This window comes from Camellia sinensis, chromosome 2 (genome assembly GCF_055761805.1).
Source record: "Camellia sinensis isolate YWXY chromosome 2, ASM5576180v1, whole genome shotgun sequence".
Taxonomy (NCBI): Eukaryota; Viridiplantae; Streptophyta; class Magnoliopsida; order Ericales; family Theaceae; genus Camellia; species Camellia sinensis.
Window position 1 is genome coordinate 43197509 of NC_138962.1, and position 21253 is coordinate 43218761.

The following is a 21253-nucleotide window of genomic DNA, read 5'->3' on the forward strand; positions in this document are numbered from 1 at the left end:
AGGCCGTTTGATGTATTAGATAGAAACATGAATGGGCCTACGGTCGTTTGATATGTTTGTTAACAAATTTTCATTCATGTAACTTTCTTATTTGATATTATTCACCGGGCTTTCGCTTATTCTCATTCATGTGTATGTAGGTGAGCAAAGAGACGTTCAAACCCAGCCTCGGTGAAGACCATGAGAGCAATGTTTTAAAAACCGGACCGGTGAGTGAACCGGAAAAATGATCGGGTGGACGGGTCACCGGTTCAACCGTCGGGTTGAACCGGAATCGAACCGTGACGTCATAAATATATTAAAATTATATTTAAATAAAAATATAAGTAATAAAATTATAAATTAAAAATTTTAATAATCTTAAATATTTCTCTTAATACTTTTTTTATTAAAAAATATAAAATATAAGTAATAAAATTATAAATTAAAAATTTTAATAATCTTAAATATTTCTCTTAATACTTTTTTTATTAAAAAATATAAAAATATATTTAAAAATATTATTAATTTTAATTTTGGAAGAAGAAATCAAATATTTAATATTCCTTCCATATGATTTTAATTCAAACACTTTGATTGAAAGAAAAGCAAAATTTTTGGAGGGATATCAAAATTTTAAGTTTCCCTCCAATGAGTTTGATTGAATCCCACATAGATTTTTTTGAGTTTTTTTGGAAGAATTTTTTTCTTATAAATAGATGGAAGCTTTCACAATAATTTCAAACTCTCAATGGGATTCCTCACAAGAGGAGACCCTTAAAAGAGAGTTTCCAATTAAATTTTTATTATATATAATATATATATATATAATAATAAAGAAAGAAAGAAAATAAAAAACAGAAAAAAAAGGGGGCCGGATCGGTTCGATCAACCCATGACCGGGTCGACCGGTTCACCGGTTTAATCGGTGGGTTCACCAGTTTTCAAAAAATAGCCCGGTTTTTTCAATTGGCCGGTTTAAGAGGGTTGACCGGACCGGAACCCCATCCGGTCACCGGTTCAACAGGTTGAACCGGCCGGTCCGGTCCGGTTTTTAAAACCATGCATGAGAGGAATTCAAGTTTTTTAGGAGTCAGCTCAAATGTCTCACGCACGAGACTTTGTTTTTGTCCCTTTTGTTCTTTTGTTACTCTTTTCCTATTTTGGTGAACACGTTGGATCACCTATGTATATGAGTTTTTGTTTGGCTGACTGCATATCTGAAAGTTCCTGGATGTATATAAGATGTTAACTCTATTTATATATGTGAGTTATTATGAAATACCTTTGGAATGATTTTGCTATACCATGTAAGCACAACTCATTAGACAAAGTTTTTAAATTTGCTTCCATTTTGGCCCCTTTAATATTTCTGAAATTGTTTGAGGCCGTAGATAATCTCATGATTATTGGCCGGTTATGGCCTTAATCCTTGGGGATGGGATCGGGTCATGAAAGAGTGGTATCAGATCACGAGTTAATAACTCACACACTTTTCCTAATGAGCAATAAGCATCTAGAAAAGATCTAGGATACATTCATGTGATAAGTATGAACTTGAAGACATCGAGAATATGCTTAAATGTTTCGAAATGAATGACTATGTGCTATATGTTTTGTAATACTTGCATTGTGAATTATTTGAATATGTATGCTCTTTTGTATATGCGTACTTGTGAATATTTTTGTATAAAGAATAATGTAAGTTTAATTAGATAATGGTGAGAACAAGAGGTGATGAATTAGAGGAGTTATCTACTGCCAGAATGGATATGATGGAAAGATTGATTCAGGAAATGGCAGAAACATTGAGACAACAACAACAGTGGCAACAACAATGGCAACAGCCACACCCTCTGCCTCCACCTCTGGAACTGCCTGTGCAAGACCTACAGAATGATAACCGGACAATAACTCTCACCAAAGAGTTCAAGAAAATGAAACCGCCACAGTTTCATGGAGGATTGGATCCGCTGAAAGCAGAGGTATGGGTCCTTGGGATAGAAAAATTGTTTGAGGTATTTCCTTGTCAAGAAACACAGAAAGTATTGCTGGCCACCTTTATGTTAGAAGATGAAGCAAGAATGTGGTGGATGTTGATATGTGAAAACAATAAAGATCTTGGCTGGGCGCGGTTCTTAGAAATTTTCTACGATAAGTACTTTCCATAATGTGTTCGCAACAGGAAAGTGTCGGAGTTCATGGAACTAAAACAAAATAGCATGACAGTAGCTGAGTATGAGGCTAAGTTCACTGAATTAGCCAGATTTGCACCACACATGGTCGACGCCGACTATAAGAAAGCTAGACACTTTGAAGGAGGCCTTCGAGATGATATTCTTGACAAGGTGAATGTGCTAAATTGGAAACCTATATTAATGTGTTAGACCGGGCTATAATATCAGAAGCTAATATAGCCAGACAGAACAAACCATCAACTGATTGGAAAAGTAAGAGGCAAGGCTTCTTTTCGAAGAAAAGACTTTCAAAGAGGCAGAATACGAGATCCTTGAGTACTTCAAATTCTTCTCGAGATACATTCTCGATGTGTAGCCAATGTGGTAAAAGACACCATGGGGTTTCTTACTGTCTTTCAGGGGCCTGTTTTAAGTGTGGAAAAGTGGGGCATATGGCAAGGGATTGCAACCAAGTCAGTGGAAAAATGGCTGCTAGTTCAACTGAATCGGTCTCAAAACCAGGAAATACCATGAAGGTTGCTACAACAAAAGACATCATGAGACAGGGAAGAGTCTTTGCACTTGTTTCGGGCGATACACGGAACGCAGAAGCTGTTGTTTCAGGTACTATCTCTATATGTAATCAGGATGCGTTTGTGTTAATTGACTCTGGATCAACGCAATCCTTTGTAACATATGCATTTGCATCTAGATTGAGTAGACCTTTAGAATCATTGCCATATTTGTTATGTGTATCTGTTCCATCCGGGGAATTTGTGTTGTGTACATCTATGTGTCGATTTTGTGATATGCGTGTCGGGAATGCTACTTTGTATGTGGATCTGTTACCTCCGGACATTAGACATTTTGATGTAATTCTAGGCATGAACTAGTTATCTAAATACTATGACATCATCGATTGTGTAATGAAACAAGTTATATTTGGACCACCAGGACAGGAAGAAATTGTGTTTATGGGTAACGGGGTAGTACCTCCATCGTATTTGATATCCGCAATGAAAGCATGTAAATTGATTAGGAAGGGGTGTCAATGTTATCTATGTTGTGTAATGTCTGAATAATCTGTGAATGTTGAATTGGACAATATCGCTATTGTAAGCGAATTTCCAGATGTATTCTCAGATGAATTGCTAGGAGAATTGGTTGATAGGGAGACAGAGTTTACTATTGGTGTTGTGCTAAGAACACAGCCTATCTCAGAAACCCCTTACAGAATGGCCACTATTAAGATGAAAGAATTGAAAGAACAGTTGCAAGACCTATTGGACAGAGGGTTTATTTGACCGAGCACTTCACTGTGGGGTGCATCGGTGTTATTTGTGAAAAAGATAGATGAAACCTTACGCCTGTGTATTGACTATCGAGAACTGAACAATGTGACAATAAAGAATAAATATCCCTTACCTCGTATTGGTGACTTGTTTGACCAGTTGCAGGGATCACAAGTGTTTTCCAAAATTAATTTAAGATCTGGGTACCACCAGTTGAAGGTAAAAGCAGAGGATGTTGAGAAAACTGTGTTTCGGACAAGGTATGACCATTATGAATTTCTTGTTGTGCCATTTAGGGTGACTAATACCTAATGAACCGAATTTTTAAGACTTACCTTGATGATTTTGTTGTGGTTTTTATTGATGATATCTTGATATATTCAAAGAGTAGACTTGAACATGAATACCACTTGAGAGTTGTCTTGTAAACACTTAGAGAAAATAAATTATTTGCCAAACTAAAGAAATGTGAATTTTGGTTGGATGAAGTTATTTTCTTAGGGAATGTTATCAACAAAGAGGGGATTTCAGTAGATCCACAGAAGATAGAGGCAATTGTGAATTGGCCTACTTCAATGAATGTAACAGAAGTTCGCAGTTTCATGGGCCTGGCTGGGTATTACAGATGGTTTGTAAAGGATTTTTCGAAAATAGCTGTTCCACTTACCCAACTCACACGCAAAGGACAACTATTTGAGTGGACTGATGAAAAAGAGTCTACCTTTCAGGAATTAAAGACAAGACTAACCACTGCACCAATTTTGACATTGCCCTCAGATATGGAAAACTTTGTGATGTATAGTGATGTTTCTTATAAAGGTTTGGGTTGTGTACTAATGCAAAATGGAAGGGTGATCGCCTATACCTCTCGTCAATTGAGACTGCATGAAAAGAACTACGCAACACATGACTTGGAACTAGTCCCAGTGGTGTTTACTTTGAAAATTTAGCAGCACTACCTGTATGGGGCGAAATGTGAAGTTTACACGGATCACAAAATCCTAAATACTTCTTTACTCAAAAGGAGCTGAATATGCAACAAAGGAGATGGCTTGAACTAATAAAGGATTATGATCTTCTGATTTAATATCACCCTGGAAAAGCCAATACCATTGCCGAGATTGAAAATCAATGGGGAACTTAGCTTGTCTACTCACTGAACAAAAAGAAATTTTGCAAGATTTTGAGAAAGCCGAGATTGAAGTCGTGCTACATGAACAAGCTGGGTTAATAGCTACCGTTTCTATTGAGCCAGCAATAATTACTAAAGTCAAGCAAAGACAAAGGGAGGACGAGGCTCTTAAGACAATAATCGATGAGTTTGAAGCTAAACCAAAACCGAAATTCAATATTGATGGTGAAGTATTGAGGTTTTAAAGTAGAATATGTGTCCCAAACATTCCTGAATTGAAAAAGAGGATCCTAGACGAAGCTTACAAGTCTATGTTTGCTATACATCTGGGTAACAACAAAATGTATTGAGACTTAAAGCAAAGCTATTGGTGGCCCAAAATGAAGAAGGAAATAGCAAAGAACTGTCCAAGTGCCTTTAATGTCAGCAAGTTAAAGCTGAACATCAGAAACCAGGCGGTCTACTTCAACATTTCCCTATTCTGGAATGGAAGTGGGAGCATGTGACCGTGGATTTTGTTGTTGGCCTACCTTGAACTCTTAGTGGTATGGATTCTATTTGGGTTGTAGTTGATAGACTGACTACATCTGCACATTTTCTATCTATTAGAACTACATTTGATGCTTATCGATTAGCTATTATATACGTTGATGAGATTGTTCATTTACACGGAGTTTCGGTATCTATTGTATCGGATAGAGATCCAAAATTTGTATCTAGATTGTGGAAAAGCCTGCAGAGAGCAATGGGAAGATAACTGAAATTCAGTACGACGTTCCAGCCATAGATAGACGGACAATTAGAATGGACCATACAGACTTTGGAAGACATGCTTAGAATGTGTGCCCTAGATTTTCAGGGAAGTTGGAAAATTATTTGCCACTAGCAAAATTTACATACAACAACAACTTCCACTCCAGCATTGGTATGGCACCATACAAAGTTTTGTATGGCAGGAAGTGTAGATCACCAATTTGTTGGACAGAGGTCGAAGATAGGGCTTTACTTGGGCTCAAAATTGTGCAAGACAGTTCCGAGAAGATTAAATCATCCAACAAAGGCCCAAGACAGCACAAAGCTGACAGAAGAATTATGCGGATGTTTGAAGAAGACCTCTTGAGTATGAGGTTGGCGACCATGTATTTGTTCATGTGATTCCGATGAAAGGCCAACTAAGATTTGGTAAGAAAGGTAAACTATCACCCCGTTACATTGGACCGTTTCAAATTCTGGAAAGACTTGGTCTAGTTGCTTACAGAGTTGCCTTGCCACCAAGATTTGAGCAAATGCACAATGTGTTCCATGTGTCAATGTTGCGGGATTATCTTCGAGATCAGTTTCATGTGATTCATTACCATCGGATAGCTCTGGACGGAAATATGGAATACGAAGAATGACCAGAATGAAAGGGGCAACTGTAGACACCCCATTTTTGACCGTCCTCAAAACTTGGATGTTCTTGCAGGTACATTCGATGATGAGTTTGGTTGTTCATCGGACGCTTGAAGTCCGCGGCGAAACGTCACAGGTTTGAGTTTTCCAAACCCTGCATCCATTTTGTCTCATTTTTTGACCATGTTTAGGTCTTTTCAATATGTTGTTTTTTATGCTTTGCCGGCCATCAATGAGCCCCAGCAACCATCAATGAGCCCCAGCCGGCCATCACTGATGGCCAGCCGGCCACCAATGTATCAGTAGATATTTTTTAATATTTTCTGCTTGCTGTTTGCACAGATTGAGCCATCTGCTTGCACGTGTATGGCTAGATCTCTTTGAGGGGATTTTGTATCTTCTATATATAGAGGCCCCCTCTTGCATATGTGGGGGTTGGAAATTTTGAAGACAAAAAATCTCTCTCTCTCTCTCTCTAGAATCCTTTCTCTACATATTTTGTGCCTTGTAGCTTGAATTCTCTACACTTTTGCATATAAGCCCTTGATCAAACTTGATCACCATTGAGTTGAGATTGCTTGAGGTCCTATTTGAGCTCTAGAAGAGGGTATTGGCTTGGTTTGGCTTGATTTTGGTACTTAAGGTGTATCTTGTCTTCAAGAGGTAGAACACTTATGTTTTAAGCTTATTTTAAACACTTGTTTTACCATCTTTGCATACTATTTTGAGGCTGGTTTTGACCTTTTAAATCTCTATTTTTATGGTCTAAAATGGTGGTTTGAGGTTTGATTGGAGTTAGGAGTAGTCCACTCTTTTTGTTGCTTGATTATTAAGTTGTTGTGCCATCTTTCAAAGCTTTCTAAAACAAATTTTTTTGGTTCTTTTAACCACTGAATTCTAGGGGATTTTCAGTGGTAAAAACTATGTTTTGAGGTTCAAAATAGGAGGGGGTAGCCTCCCTTCCTTGTGTCTGGTTTGTAAGCCTAGATAGCCTAACATGTGTGTATGATTTTCTAGCATTTCGTACCTTAATCTCAGCATGTTTTTGAAACTTTTTTGACTAGCTTTAGCTCTATTTTGAGCTGGTTTGGCCACTTGAGGCTTGCTTTGTATGCTTGTAGTGCAATTGTGCTTAATAGTTTAGTTTGTGTGCTATGTGTTGGCCTCCTATTCTAGCTTTTTTTAGCTTACTTCAAGCATGTTTTAGGACTCCTCTTAGACTGTTTTAGGACTATTTTGGAGTGTTTGTACCTTTAGAGCTTTGTATTTCATGCTTATAGTGTTGTGATCTTCACTAGTTTGGTGTTTTTGGCTTTTAAACATGTTTTAAATGAGTTGCTTGCATGTTGTAGTATCATTTTGCATGTCATTTCAGCACTGAAATCTCTGCAATCTCCTTTTATTCTTCACTCTTCCTTTTGTTTTGAAAGTGGCTTTGAGCCTCTTGTTGGCTTGAGTGTGGAATTGAGACCCTCATGCCTATTGGTTTAATTCCTTCGGGAGTTCATTACCAATAGCATGAGGCCTCTTTCATGCTCAAGGTACTTGTGGCTTAAGCTCTCTTTCCATTAGAGGACTCTCACCTTAGACTTAATGGGTTAAAGAATGGTTTGGTAATGTAAAATGTGTAAACAAAATTGGACAAATAAAACTTGAACAAGATAAGCATGTTGAACAAAATAAAACTTGAACAGATGGCGGCAGTAAGCATTCATGGCCGGCATGCCACTGGTGCAATCCTCAGCATTGATTTGGTAAGGTGGAGTAGAAAGGTTCTGGATTATGGTCAACCCTGCAAACAGAGCCTCTCGAGAACAAACCGGAGGACTTTTTGGGGTGAAAACTGAGCAATGCATCTTCCACTTCCCGAAGTAGAGCTGTGGCAGTGTAGTTTAGTGCTTTGCATGATTAGTTAGTGTACATTAACTAGTTTGCTAATTAGTTAAGTGTTATAATAATTAGTAATTAGTTTGCTAGTTATTCATTTGATTTGTAATAATTAGTCTAATTAGTTTAATTAGATTAGTTTGATTAGCTTAGCTTAGCTTAGCTCTTATTCATTCGAACCCTCCTTCGCGAGGGTGCAATGTTGTAATAAGTGTGCGTATGTGTGTACATGTCTTCTAACCCCACGTTTTTCTCCCTGTTATTTAATTGCTTTCGATGGTTAGATTAGGGATCATTTTCAATTAGCATAACTTATACTTGCATGTTTACATCATTCATTTGTTTTGCATGCACCGAGGCTCGGCGCATCATTCAAACTGCATCGTTATTTCAATACACTTCTTTGAATACATGTTTAAATCACATGTTGTTCAAATCTATATAGTTAGGATCATACATCTTTCTAACTAGCTTTTGTTTTGGCTTGGAGTACTCAGTGAGCTTTTACGCTTTAGCATATTGCATGAGTGTAATTGCCATAAATGCCATGCTTCGCATGCTTTCCATGAGGCTATGTGCTTACTTGATTAACTGCATGAATGCCTATGAATGAAGGCTTTGTTATTTGGATTGGAACAATTCAACGAATGTAAGTTTTAAGCCCACTTTGCGAAGTGGCAAATCATGTTTTAAGCTCACTTGAGGTGGCAAATCCACGCTTTAGCCCACTTGAGGGTGGCAAATTCAAACCATTTTTGAAAACAAACATGAGTTAAAATGTTCCAATTCTTGCGATTTTAGTCTATACTTATTCGTGTGCGTCACGTAGTAAAGTTAGCTAATAACCGGAATAAGAACACATGAGGTTTATAAAACAACATATCATGATAGCAGAGGCCGATCTTTGATCGGGCAAGCGGGGGTGCTCATTTCAGGACCTTCCCCTCTCGTACCCAAGTTGCCGAGCCGAGACAACTTTGGTTATGACGGACATGTGGCCTTTGGCACGAGTCAGGGTTTCCTAAATTTCCCCAAAATAAAATATTTAGGTGGGGACTCTGTAATCTGGCAAAGTAGTCCAGTTTTGGCATTATTTGATTCAAAATCAATTTTCCAAAATGATTTGCTGGATTGGACTCTTTGGTGATTATCAGTTTCACATTGCATTTGTGAGACTAGATTCAGAACCGTGACAAGAGTTCGAACTGTAGGACCAATTCGAGCTCTTCGAAAGGGGGCGCGAAAAAGTCGAGCTACAGTTTCTGGCGACTCTGCTAGGGACTTAGAGAACTTGACTCGAACTTATGTATGTCATTTTATTTACACTTATGTGTTTCTTTGCATTGCATTGCATTTGCATCGGTGCGCCTACGTCACAGTGTTTGCCATCTGCTATTCCTAAATGGTTTGTCGGAGGCTTGCTTGGAAAAGCTTGCCATAAGGCTGACCGATTATAGGCTTTGCCACGATGGGAACACAAGCCTTGGTTCTGGACTATCGTTGTACCATTTGATCCTCCTTTCACTTCTCGGTGTTAGGAGCGAGAGGTATATTAGGTAGTCTTGCTGAGGTACCCTTTTTGACCTTTCCACCTAGTTGCATATCGAAAGCAATAGAGACTATTCGAAACTAAGAAAAATTGCTCACCTAAATGTAGGTTTATTTGAAATCGCTTGCTTGCGTAGCGAATCCCTAGTTCTTGACGAAATTAGGACAGGGTAACCCTACCCCACCCCACCATAGGGGTGTTTTTGGATTTCACTTGCTTGATACGTGCTTTTAGAGTGAAACTCTGCAGGAATGTATGTATCAGTTGCAAGTCTGGGTATCAGTTTGAGGGTATCAGTTTTGAGACAGAAATCAGTGTTTGAGTACAGATTGTCCAGCTTATGATTTCAACCATGTGTTGTCTCTGTCTAAGCTGAGGTGCTTTGCATTTTTTGATTTTTGTTTCTTTTGCTTTTTTTTTTTTTTTTTTTCTTTTTGCAAGGTAGTGTTTCACAATTGCTTCAGATGAGGCAGTTACCCCCTGAGCACTCTGGACTAGAGTAAGGAGGATTTGCCAATTTGAGGATCTTATTAGAGGACAACCAGTGTTTACTTCGCTACCCCTGGTTACCAAACGAAGGAGAGTTAGGCATAGCTTACCGGTTCAGCAGTCGGCAATTCAGCAGTTACTGACTACTTCGCCCGTTCTCAGTCAAACCCAGTCATCTGCTTCCACATTAGAAAGAAACTACACACAAGTTCTGATAGATTAGCACCCCTTAGTCAACATGGAGGCTATGATGCGCCAGGTTCAACAAACCATCGAGGCCATGCAGCTGGACGCTGTTCGCCAAGTGGAAGTTACCACTCACCAAACGGAGATTGTAGCCCAGCAGGCTGAATTGATTGCTAGGCTACAGCAACAACAACCGCAGCAAGCAACAGCTTCTGTATCCTATCCACCTCGTACAGATATTCTAGTACCCAGAGCTCCTGCTCCTACAGCCAATGTCCAGGAAAATGCGGACATCCCAGTGGATCTGATTCCACCCCAGACTTCCAAAGCACCGGTCTACCCAATGGAGGAACCGTTTGAGTTTGAGGTCGACCCTACAGTGTTAAGAGTGAGCAAGCTCGAGAAGCTTTTCAAACAAGCTCAGGGTGTCAATTCGATCCCAGATATAGAGGACGGTTATACAGATTCGGCAGTGACATTGTCGGATAGATTTAAAATACCACATATAGATCGCTTCAATGGCTCGGGTGATCCCATAGTCCACTTGCGGCTATTTTCAGATATTCTACGGCTGAGGGGCCTGACTAGACTGCAGAAGTTATCCCTCTTCGGCCGGACCCTATCGGGTATCGCGGCCATTTTGTATGCTAAACTGGAAGATTCCGTGAAGAGGAGCTGAGAAGAGATGGCTGAGGCCTTTGTTGCCCAATTTTCGTATAACACTCAAATCGAGGCACAACTCGTGATCTCGAAGCAACTTATCAAGAGCCGAAGGAGGGCTTCTCCGATTTCGTCACTCGGTGGAAGGCCAAGGCCTCCATGATAACCACCCGACCAGCGAAAAAGGACCAAATATGAATGGTCATCCGTAATCTGCAACCGAGGCTGCTACAAAAGATGATAGTCTTACCCCTGCCTACATTTGCCGACCTCTATGAAATAGGGGTGTAGATAGAGGATGCGATGAAACAGGGTCTGATTGACCATGAGAAAGTGCAGCCCAAGAGGGCTTTTACACGCAGTTCAAATGCGGCTACGAGTAGTAATACAGCTGCAAGAACTTTTGATGTTGGTATGGTCACCACCACACCGAAAACAACCACCCCTTTTGCTGGTACATCCGAAACCACCTCACAACCTGCAAAACACCAACCCCGACGCCAAAAGGTTTTCACCCCACTCTACATGTCTCTATCTGTGGCCTTGAGGGTCCTAATTAGAAAGGGACATCTGAAGTCACTAGAGCTGCACCCATTGCCTAATCCCCTCACTCCTACACAAAACCCGGCCAAGTACTGCGCTTTTCACCAGCAGCATGGTCATGATACCAACCTATGCTTTAGACTCCGTCATGAGATTTAGGATCTCATTGACAACAAAGTAATAGCACCTCCTCAAAAGCCTAATGTGTAGACACCCCATTTTTGACTGTCCTCAAGACTTGGACGTCACCGTTTGAACACCCGGTGATCATCTATGTTTGTGTTCGTTTGGAGTTCCCGGAGGTCTCGGCTACGCGCTTTGCCTCAGGATCTCCGAACTCGACTGTTTAGTGTCTGGTTTTGCACCAAACACTTGTGTTTTGCCTTGGAGGGGCAGGGAATGCCTTGTGAGGCATCCCCACACATCACCGGCCATGGCCAGAGGCCACCGGCTGGTATTTTGTTGCCATCGGCAATGTATATTGCCGGTCAGCATTCTTTGTTGCTGGTCGGCAGTCCATTTTGTCAAAATGGAAATTTTGAGCAGCCGACTACTGTTCATCTGCTTTTGCAGATATTTTAATACAGCTGGCTTGCATTTTGTTCCCCTCCATAGGCTTCCTTGTTAGCTTCTTGAGTAAGCTTTACAAGATTGGCTTCTCTATAAGAGGAACCCTCCTCTCTTGGCCTTAGGGTTAGACATTTTAGAGAGAAAAACATTGTTAGAAGCTCTGGTTCTAGGGTTAGATCTTATATATATTCTATCTCTATATCTCTCTCTCTCTTGAGTGTTCTAGGTGTATTTGTTCATAGTATTGCAAACAAACACCTACCATTACACCTTCCCTTGGCTATTGAGGTTCTAAGGGATTGTTTTCAGAGTTTTGGGGCTGGTTTAAGCTCAAGGAAGCAGCTGGTCCACCATTTTTGAAGAGGGTCTTCAAGGGTAAGAAGTATGTCCCTTTATTCCCCATTTTTGCATACTATTTTTTCCTATCTTAGAAATGTTTTTGAGCTTGGTGTATAATATAAAAAAGTTCAGTTTTTAAGCCCTCTAAATAGTTTATTCAGAGTATTTTGTGGTTTGGAGGTGTTTGGCCCCTCTTAAGCCTTGAGAGGCTCCATTTTGTGCCATTTTGAGTGAGCTCCGGGACTTTGGTGTTTGGGCCTCCTCACCACTGAAATCTTGAGGGATTTCAGTGGTAAGGATGGTTCTTTGAAGTTCCAAGAAGGAGAGGGTCACCCCCTCTCCTAGTTGTCCTTGAAAAGGACCATTTTTGGCCTCTTGAGGGAGCACCTAGCTTAGGCTCTTGTTGACCATGCCTTAGTTGTTTTTTGTGCTTATTATGTCATAATATGCCTCTGTTTTTTGTTGGTTTTGGTACACCATGCATGCTTGGCATACCTACCTTGTAATGCCATGTTTAAGCCTTAACATGCCTTAGGTTGTAAACCATTGTTCAAGCATGTTTTAGGTCTAGATTTGTGAAGCTTTTGTGCTTATTTTGCCATGTTAGAGGTCTGTCCTTAGTCATTTCGGTCAGCCATGGCATGCTTAGTATAGCCCCTTTGCATTTTTGGCTTGTTGGCCTTAAGTGTGTGAATGTATAGTATGCATCCTTGCCTTAATTCAATGGGTTGGGACCATTTGCCATGTTATTTCAGTCCCTTTAACATGCTTGTATGCTTGCCTTGGATGCCTCTTTGAAGCTTTGAAAGCTTGTCTTGCATGCTCCATGTTTTGGTCATTGTGCATGCTTTTGAATTTGAGCCACTTAGATGCCATCTAGGTGTCCCTTGGGTGTTGTCTAGGCTTGCCTTAGACCTATTTTAAGTCCTCTTAGCCTTGTGAGGCTTGGTTGACTTAGTCTTGGTTTAAGCCTCTTGGCTTGTCTTGGGTTTTTGGCTTTATTTGCATGTCTTGTTTATCTTGTTTAATTGGCTTAGCACCTTTTGTAACATGATTTTCAATGCTTACCTTGCATGCCATTAGTCCATGTTATGCCTCTTTCAAGTGTGCTTGAGAGTTGCCCTTTTATGCTTGAGTGTTAGCCCTTTAACATGTGCATGTGTGTATGTGTGTTTAGTCCTTCATTTTGGGCACTTTGGCCACTATTTTTGGGCCTAATTGGAGCTGCCTAAATCATGCTTAAGTCCATCCTTTGCTTGCTTGTATGCTTATCTTGCATGTTTCTTTGCATGCTCGTATGTACATCTTGCATTCCCATGTTGCATCCTTAGCTCGCATGCCTAGGTTACATTGCATCTAGTATGCATGTCTTGTTCCTTGATCTAGTGATAGGAATTGGGCTTTGGTTTGTTGGTTTGCGTTGCATTTGACATCAAAACGTGCACGCTTGGTCTTTTGGACCATCACGCATTGAAATGTGCGATTGGTGGGCCGAGAACCAAGGACCATGTCCCTTTGAGTCATATACATGAAAAGGGGCTTGGTAGGTGCATACATTGCTTGAATTGCATTGCCATGCAAAGTCCTGTCCTCTGCTGCTGTCAAATAGGTTCGGCAGGCACTTTCTGCCGATCGACTGAATAGAGTGCCGACCGGCAATCCTTCATGGGCCGATAGCTTCACCGATTGCCGGTGATCACATACCACTGCCGGTGGCCATTCTACTCAGCCGGTGGTGTCTCCCAATGTCCAGGGAAGCAATCCTGAGACTTTGGCAGCCTTCAGAGGAGTATAGCAGGGAAAACAGAGGCAGCTTGCGCATGGCAGTGCACTTCCGAGCAGGACCGAGCACGCGCGCATCGAACCCTCTTCCTGAGGCCCCTGTTATTGCTTTTCTTATGCTTAGTTAATTTGTTAATTAATTAGGTGATTTGTAATAATTAATTATCTTGTAGGTTAATTATCTGTAATATTTATTTGGTCCCTCCAAGCGAGGGCGAATCTGTAATAAGTGTGGGTGCGTGTGTGTGCATGTCTTCCAATCCCCACTTCTTTCTTCCCTTTTACTTACCTGCTTTGATGGTTAGTAATAGGACATGTTTAATTTAGCATACCTTATGCTATGCATGCGTGCATCATTCATCAGTATTGCATGCACCGGGCTCGGCGCATCATGCTAACTGCATTAGTATTTCAAAGCTAACTTGAATACATGCTACCTGTGCATTTTCACATGTCATTCATAGACTAGCCGAGCCTACTCTGGGAACATTCTGTATGCGTTGCATTAGGCATTTAAACATGGACTAGGACCATGCATGTTGGCTAACTAGTTTATTGTTTTGGCACGGAGTATGATGTAAGTATTTTCATGCTTTAGCATATCGCATGCGTGTGAATGCTATCATAACAGCATGCTTACCATGTGGCTAGATGCTTATGTGATAAACTATTTGAATGCCTGTGGGTGAAGGTTGGATTGTCTGAGTTGGAAAAACTCGTTGAAATCCGTATTTTAGCCTACTTGCAAGTAGCAAATTCCAAAGTACTTTTTAAGACAAACGGATATGCAATGCTTATTTCCAAATTAGGCAATCTAGTCTATACTTGTTTGCTGTGCGCATAACATAGTAATGCTAGGCTAATAAATGGAATAAGAACACATCACGTTTTCAAAAACGGATGTCACGGTTAGTAGAGGCCGATCTTCAGATCGGGCGAGAGGGGGTGCTCATAGCTGACCTTCCCCAATCGTACCCTAGCTCCCGAGCTGAGGCAACTTTGGTGATGACGGACACGTAGCCTTTGACACCGAGTCAGGGTTTCCTAAATTCTCCCATTTTAAAGCAGTCCATGTTTGGCACTTCTTTTCAAAAATCTGTTTCTCAAAACGATTTGCCAAATTTGGACTCTTTGGTTCAGATTAAGAATCGTGACACAAATCGAGTCCGAACTGTAGCGAGGGCCCCCCACGCGGGCGCGTCTACAGTTTCTGGTGACTCCGCTGGGGATTTTAGAGAGCTTGACTCGAACTCGTGATATCCTGTTTTGATTAGTGCGCCTAGGACACCGTGTTTGCCATCTGCCATTCCTGAACGGTTTGCCGGAGGCTTGTCTTGTCAAGACATGACCATAAGGCTGACCGGTTATGGGCTCTGACAGTATGGGAATACAAACCCCAGTTTTTACCATGGCACCCTTTTCGACCATTCGACCTAGTGCATATTCGGATCCATAGTGACCATTCCAAGCTAGGACAGGTTGCTTACCCGATGTTAGGTTGTTTGAAAACTGCTGCGTGCATAGTGGAACCCTAGCTCCTGACAAAATAGGACAGGGAAACCCTACCCCAACATAGGGGTGTTTTGGCTCTCACTTATCTGCTATGTGCTTTAGAGTGTATCTCTACAGGGAACGTACATATCAGTTTGCAAGTTTGAGTATCAGGCCCGAGGGCACCAGTATCAGTGTTGTTGAGAGATCAGTTATCTGCGGGTATCCAGTTCAGTTTTGGGAACAGTGATTCTGGGGAACAGTGATCAGTAGTAGAGTGCAGTTGTTCGGCTACACCCGTGTTTGATCCATTTGGGCTGAAATGCTGCTTGTTGTCTCTTTCAGTTCAGACAGCTGGTACAGAATAGCTAGTGTTCCCCCTTGCTGAGGCAAGACTTATGATGACGTAGAATTCGGAAGAGATCGTAGTTATGACAGCTGCATTAGATCAAGGGATCACTCTACAAAGTGAGACCAATATTGATATGCCACATCCACCCAGGTCGCCTGTTGCGCACCCGGTCTGGGCCCCCCAGCTATACCAGGCTCGCGAGCCTACTACATTTGAACTAATGGGGATGATAGGTGATCTCCAGAGGTCTGTGGCGGATCTCGCCTACGGAATGTCAGCTTCACCTCCAGCCGCACCATATGCTGGGAGTTTTGTGCCCCAGGAGCCCCCGTTGTTGGGGCGAATTGTGATCGAACTTAGCCAACCGGAGATGGCCTCCAGCTATGGTAATGACATATCAACATCAACCCAAACCCTCGATCAGGCAGAGGCTAGAGGAAAAGACAAAGTGAAGGCAGATGCCGATCCTATTGAACAACTGCTGCGGGCAGTCGAGGCTTTGAAAGCCGGGGGGATAAACAAGCAACAGATATCCGCAGTTGTGGCAAAAACTGTGGAGGATGCTTTCCCCACTGCACCTGAGGGTAGTTCAAGTCAGTCAGAAAATCGGGATAGGCCCCGTCATGCCAGAATAGTTCCTCCTATTCCCAGCCCTGCACCCGGGAAAGATCAGAAAGCCAAGGTGGTGCCTGCCGACCCTTTTGCTTGTGCGTTTAGTAAGAACGCTCAGACTTCAAAATACCTGCCCCGAGGGCGTAGGGTCTTTCATGCTCTCTACATGCCTCTATCTAAGGCACTTCAGATCCTTACCGAGAGGGGGCACCTTAAACCCTTGGAGCCTCGGCCTCTCCTGAAGAATCTCCCTGCTACGCATGATGCTGTTCAGTACTACGCATACCACCAGCAAACAGGCCATGCAACCGACAATTGTTTCCGCCTCCGTCATGAGGTGCAAGATTTGATTGACAATGAGGTTATCCTCCCGCCCACCTCAGCCAAGTCCGTTACCACCCAGTTATTGGATTTTGAGGACACAGATACTGCAAGTATGTAATCAGAAAGTGAACCACCTGCGGGCGGCATTCGGTATATTTTGGATGTGGCATCTGGCACGCATTTTTGAGCATCAGTGAACGCTAGCTTTGTAAATTCTGGCCTGGGTATCAAGTCAGTCTTTTGTTTCGAGCCTGTCTCTTTGTCTTGAGTCAGTCTTTTTGCTTAAAGGTCTGTCTTGTTGTAGCGAGTCAGTCCCCTTTGTATACAATACCAGGTGATTCCGAGGTTGTTGCCTCGAACACCGTTTTGTCTTGTAATTACCCGTTTTTGTTTTTTAAGTCTGTTTCTGCCGAGGGGCCAGTTATACCAACAAATCTGAATGAAACAGCTGTGGTGATCTCATTTTCATGCTTGCTTCCAGTATAAGTTAGTTGTGCCAGAGGACTTGAATGGGCTGACAGTACATCTCGTCTGCTCTCTTGCGCGCCAAACTCATTGCATTAGCCTAAGTTTTTCAAAAACCTTTTGAACACTGCGGTGATAAAAACGTAGAGGAAGGAATTCCTCTGGTTTTGCAAAACTTTGATCAATTTGAGAGAAAGAGAAGCATGCTAAGCCCTTAATGAATGAAACCATGCTTGTCAGCGTGAGTACTGGGAAGGACCCTGGCTTGATCCAGATTGGTTCCACACTATCTTCAGCGCGAGCGATTTGTCGCTTTCTTAAAAACTTTCAAAAACAAATGTTTTGTGTGGCCCTGTGAAGACCTGTGTGGAATCGTTCTTGAGATTGTGCAGCCTAGGATCACTCTTAACCTCAAGATTCGACCTGTTTGTTTTGAACCTCGAACTCATTCGGAACATTCAACGATCAACTGTCGGTGGAGGCCCGTGTGGCCAGTTTTGAAGCAGCCCTCGAGCAGGAGGCACCAAAGCCGAATCAAAATGAGTAGATCTCACCAGAAGAAGCTCGTGGAGCAGCCATGATGGATTCTCCTATAAATCATTGCAACAGCCGTTCTCCTAGATACAGAGAGGCTTCAACTTCAAAAACCATTCAACATGGACTTGTTACACTTTTACCCTTTGAGAGGCTCGCTAGGCCGAAAACCCAGAAGGGCGACCCAGGCAAAAGTTAGAACAAGAGAAAAATACAAAAAAAAAGTAAAAAGTAAAAAATACAAAAAAAAAAGAAAAGAAAAGAAAAGAAAAGAAAAAATGCAAAAAAGAAAAATAAAAAGAAATGAACAAAAAAAAAAAAGGAAAATGAAAAGAAGCTCGCGAGGTCGAAAACCCGCATCGGGCACCTTGGCAAAAGTTAGAGCCTGAAAAGTGAAGGTTAAAATACCCGAGTGTACCTTAACCGGAACTACGTAAGGCTTGATTCCCATGTTTGGGATACGTAGGCAACTTCATCGTGAAGTCCAGCCCCCAACGCTTTCATAGCGTCTCGGTCCATACAGTGGTTTCGAGTTCATCCCAAAGTCTACTCGCCAACACCTTCCAAGGTGATTGTGTCCATATATTTGTTATGACCGTCTTCGTCATCTCAATGTCCAAGAATTCGACCACCACCAATGAAGACTGCTTGCGGACTGCTGCGGCATCATCCAAACAAGGGGCAACTTTCCGTTGCCATCCACCCCTTTCAAGCCAGGGGCAATTTTCCATCGCCTCCGATCCGAGGTTGCGCATCTCAAAGAGTAAGTTCCACGCTCGTTGAGCATTGACTGTTTGTAAAATAGTTTTTGAAAATTTTTACTAAGGTTGACTGTTTTCTCCAAAACTATTCCATTTTCCAAAACTGGACCATTTTCTTGGACCCAAAAAGGAAAATTTTCAGTGCTTACAGCCTGACTTGCATGGTTTTCAAATCAAAAATTGAACAAGTACGTCAATCCGACTCTCATCTTGATCAAAACCGTTTTAGTTGAAAACCAAAACGAAAAAAATGGTCAAAATGATGAACTAGGGGCACAGTTGAGTCAGGTGTTCTGTCCTTCCCCCGTCGTCAACATACTTGCCAGGAGGGCACTCTACCCACCAGAAGAAATAGCTGTGAGCTAATGGCATCGGGCATGAACCCGCAACTTCCTATTCACCCATCAATCACCTTGGGGAGGGACGAAAAATGAGAGAATAAAGAATAGAGAGGTGTAAGTTGAGAAGAAAAGCGAGCCAAAGGGTTTTGAGAGAAAAACCGAGCTTGAGTGCCAGAGTGATGTGAGAATCACAAATGAGAAAAGGGTGGGAAACAATACCCAGAGAAACTGGCTCCTCGTGATCTGAGGTCCCCCGTCGTCGTCAACGCGGCTGTATGTCGTGTCTTTTGTTTTGTTTACCTCAACCTTTGTTTTAGGTTTCTTCTGAGCGTGTCTCGTTGTGTTTAGGTCGTGTATCCTTTTGTTTGAGTCCTCCCCGCTGTGTTCAGTTGTAGGCTCGATACCCCGGTTGAAAACCCTTATTTAATTTCGAAAATCGTTTATGCTCAGAGTGCTGTGCCATTCTCTACATCTGTGCGGAGCAAAAGAACAAAAAAATTGGGGCATCTGAGCGTGTTTCAACTCCAGCTGGTTTCACCTCCGTAGTCCATCTTGTCAGATTGGGCTGTTTGTTCAGGATTTGCTATGTGCAAAATGAACCAAATGCTGTGTTACGGGCTGTGTGCAGATTAATCCCCAGTAGAGTAAGGGCTATGTGTCCAGAATCAGGCAGTGGGTTGCTTGGGTTATTTTGCTGTTGGCTGTTTAGTTATTTGATTATTACAGTGCAAGTGTTCAATTTTCAGACAACCAGTCAATTTCATTTACATTAAGGTGTAATATGGTGTGATGCAGTGCAAAGTATGAAATGTAAAGATATGCGGATGTAAACACTTTTTCAAGTAAAAAGCCTGTTTCATTTCACCATCTTTTCAAATACACAAGCTTTGAAAACAAAAATCTGCCTGCGGCAGTACAAGGTGATCTAACTACCAGTAAAGAAAAAAAAAGGGGGAGCAAAAAAAAGAGAAAAAAAAAAGAGTACAAAAGGAAGAAAAGCAGCAATCTGGATCATCATCAGTAGTCTCAGGCCCGGGGGTCTGTCCTCACCCTCTTCTTGGATGAAGGTCCAGGGGCATCATCATCAGTATCGCCATCTGAGCCTGAGTCTGAGTCGTCTCCAGCCTCTTCAGATAACCCGCCCTCTGCCTCTGCCTCGGACTCGTCATCATCATCATCGTCGCCGTCAGGGGTTGGCGCCCAAGAGCTACTCCCGACATGAACACGCCCCCCCTGGTACGGGGACGTACAGCGTCTCCACGCCCTCCTCGAGCAGGAATAGAGGGCCCAGCCGGAGCACCACCCACCAGAGGAATCTGGAAGGGAGGCTGAAAAGCACAAAAGGCAAATACATCAGAATATTGTGAGCAGTGTATCAGTGCAGAATGCAGTGTACAGTGTGAGAATGCCGTGAGCAGTTTATCAGTGCAGAATACAGTATACAGTGTGTAAATGCCGTGGGCAGTTTGTCAGTGCAGAGTACAGTGTATAAATGCAGTGTATGCAGTGTATCAGATGCTGTGAGATCAGTGTATCAGGTGTTGTGTCGTGCATCAGATTACGTGAATCATCTTATGAATGGTTTGAGACCGTCGTCAGAGGGGCATACCGGAATACTATAGAGGGCCAGGAGGTCAAAGGTCTGCTGTAGCATCCCCATCATGGAGGCATTCAACTCCACGAACTGCCGGGTGTACTCGGAGGACGCCTGGAAGAGTATAAGATACATCAGTGTTCTGCGGAATATCAAATAAACTGAAATGAAATACCAATGCAAGATGCAAAATGAAGTAATACATACCGGAGGCAAGTCAGGGATACCGGCTAACTCATGATCAGCCGGGGGAGGAGCAAAGGGGATCTGGTAGGTCGCCCCATCCTAACCTCTATATGACAGTACAGTGGGCAGGGCGGGCCAGCCAGTCCCCCGTCCCCCCCGAGCTCCACTCTTGCCATGCACTCGAGCCCTCCTCGATGTGCCTGCTCCAGCCCCAGCTCTCGCTCCAGCTGCCGGCGCCGCTGGCCTCTCCCCCTCAGCTCGGCGACCACCGCTCAAGGGTTGCATAATGTAGGTCCGGACGTACTCTGCATAGTCGCCCTCGCCTCTGTGATGCTCTGCACCCCAGCCGACGGTGTAATCCCTCATCTCTTGGGCGGCGAACCTCTCGGTATCTCTCATAGGGGCAGGAGGTGGACCCGGCACTATCTACTCCGGTAAACGTAGGGTCTGACGCAAGAAACACTCGCCCAGGTACCAAGCCCGACAGACTGGGCCCTCCAACAGAATCCGACAACGGGCAGTCTCCCCTGCGCCCTCATAGTGATCCCTCACCACGGCTGGCAACGGAGCCCAGGCTGCCAGGTGATCTAAAAATGAAATGCAGTTTATTATCTAC

General features: G+C 42.6%; 1 protein-coding gene across 1 annotated transcript; it reads left to right on the forward strand.

Annotated features, from left to right (window-relative positions):
• Positions 1 to 1916: 1916 nt before the first annotated feature.
• LOC145813356 (uncharacterized) lies at positions 1917 to 4398 on the forward strand. The gene is made up of 4 exons (XM_082908649.1): positions 1917 to 2068; positions 2165 to 2361; positions 2577 to 2780; positions 3950 to 4398. Exons 1-4 carry the CDS (start codon positions 1917 to 1919, stop codon positions 4396 to 4398), a joined length of 1002 nt encoding a protein of 333 aa, XP_082764775.1.
• The last annotated feature ends 16855 nt before the right edge of the window (positions 4399 to 21253 follow it).

Coding starts and splice junctions, on each gene's coding strand:
- LOC145813356 (XM_082908649.1), top strand. CDS start 1,917: ATGAAACCGCCACAGTTTCATGGAGGATTGGATCCGCTGAAAGCAGAG. Junction 2,069..2,164: donor GAAGATGAAGCAAGAATGTG/GTGGATGTTGAT, acceptor TGTTCGCAACAG/GAAAGTGTCGGAGTTCATGG. Junction 2,362..2,576: donor TTGGAAACCTATATTAATGT/GTTAGACCGGGC, acceptor ACTGTCTTTCAG/GGGCCTGTTTTAAGTGTGGA.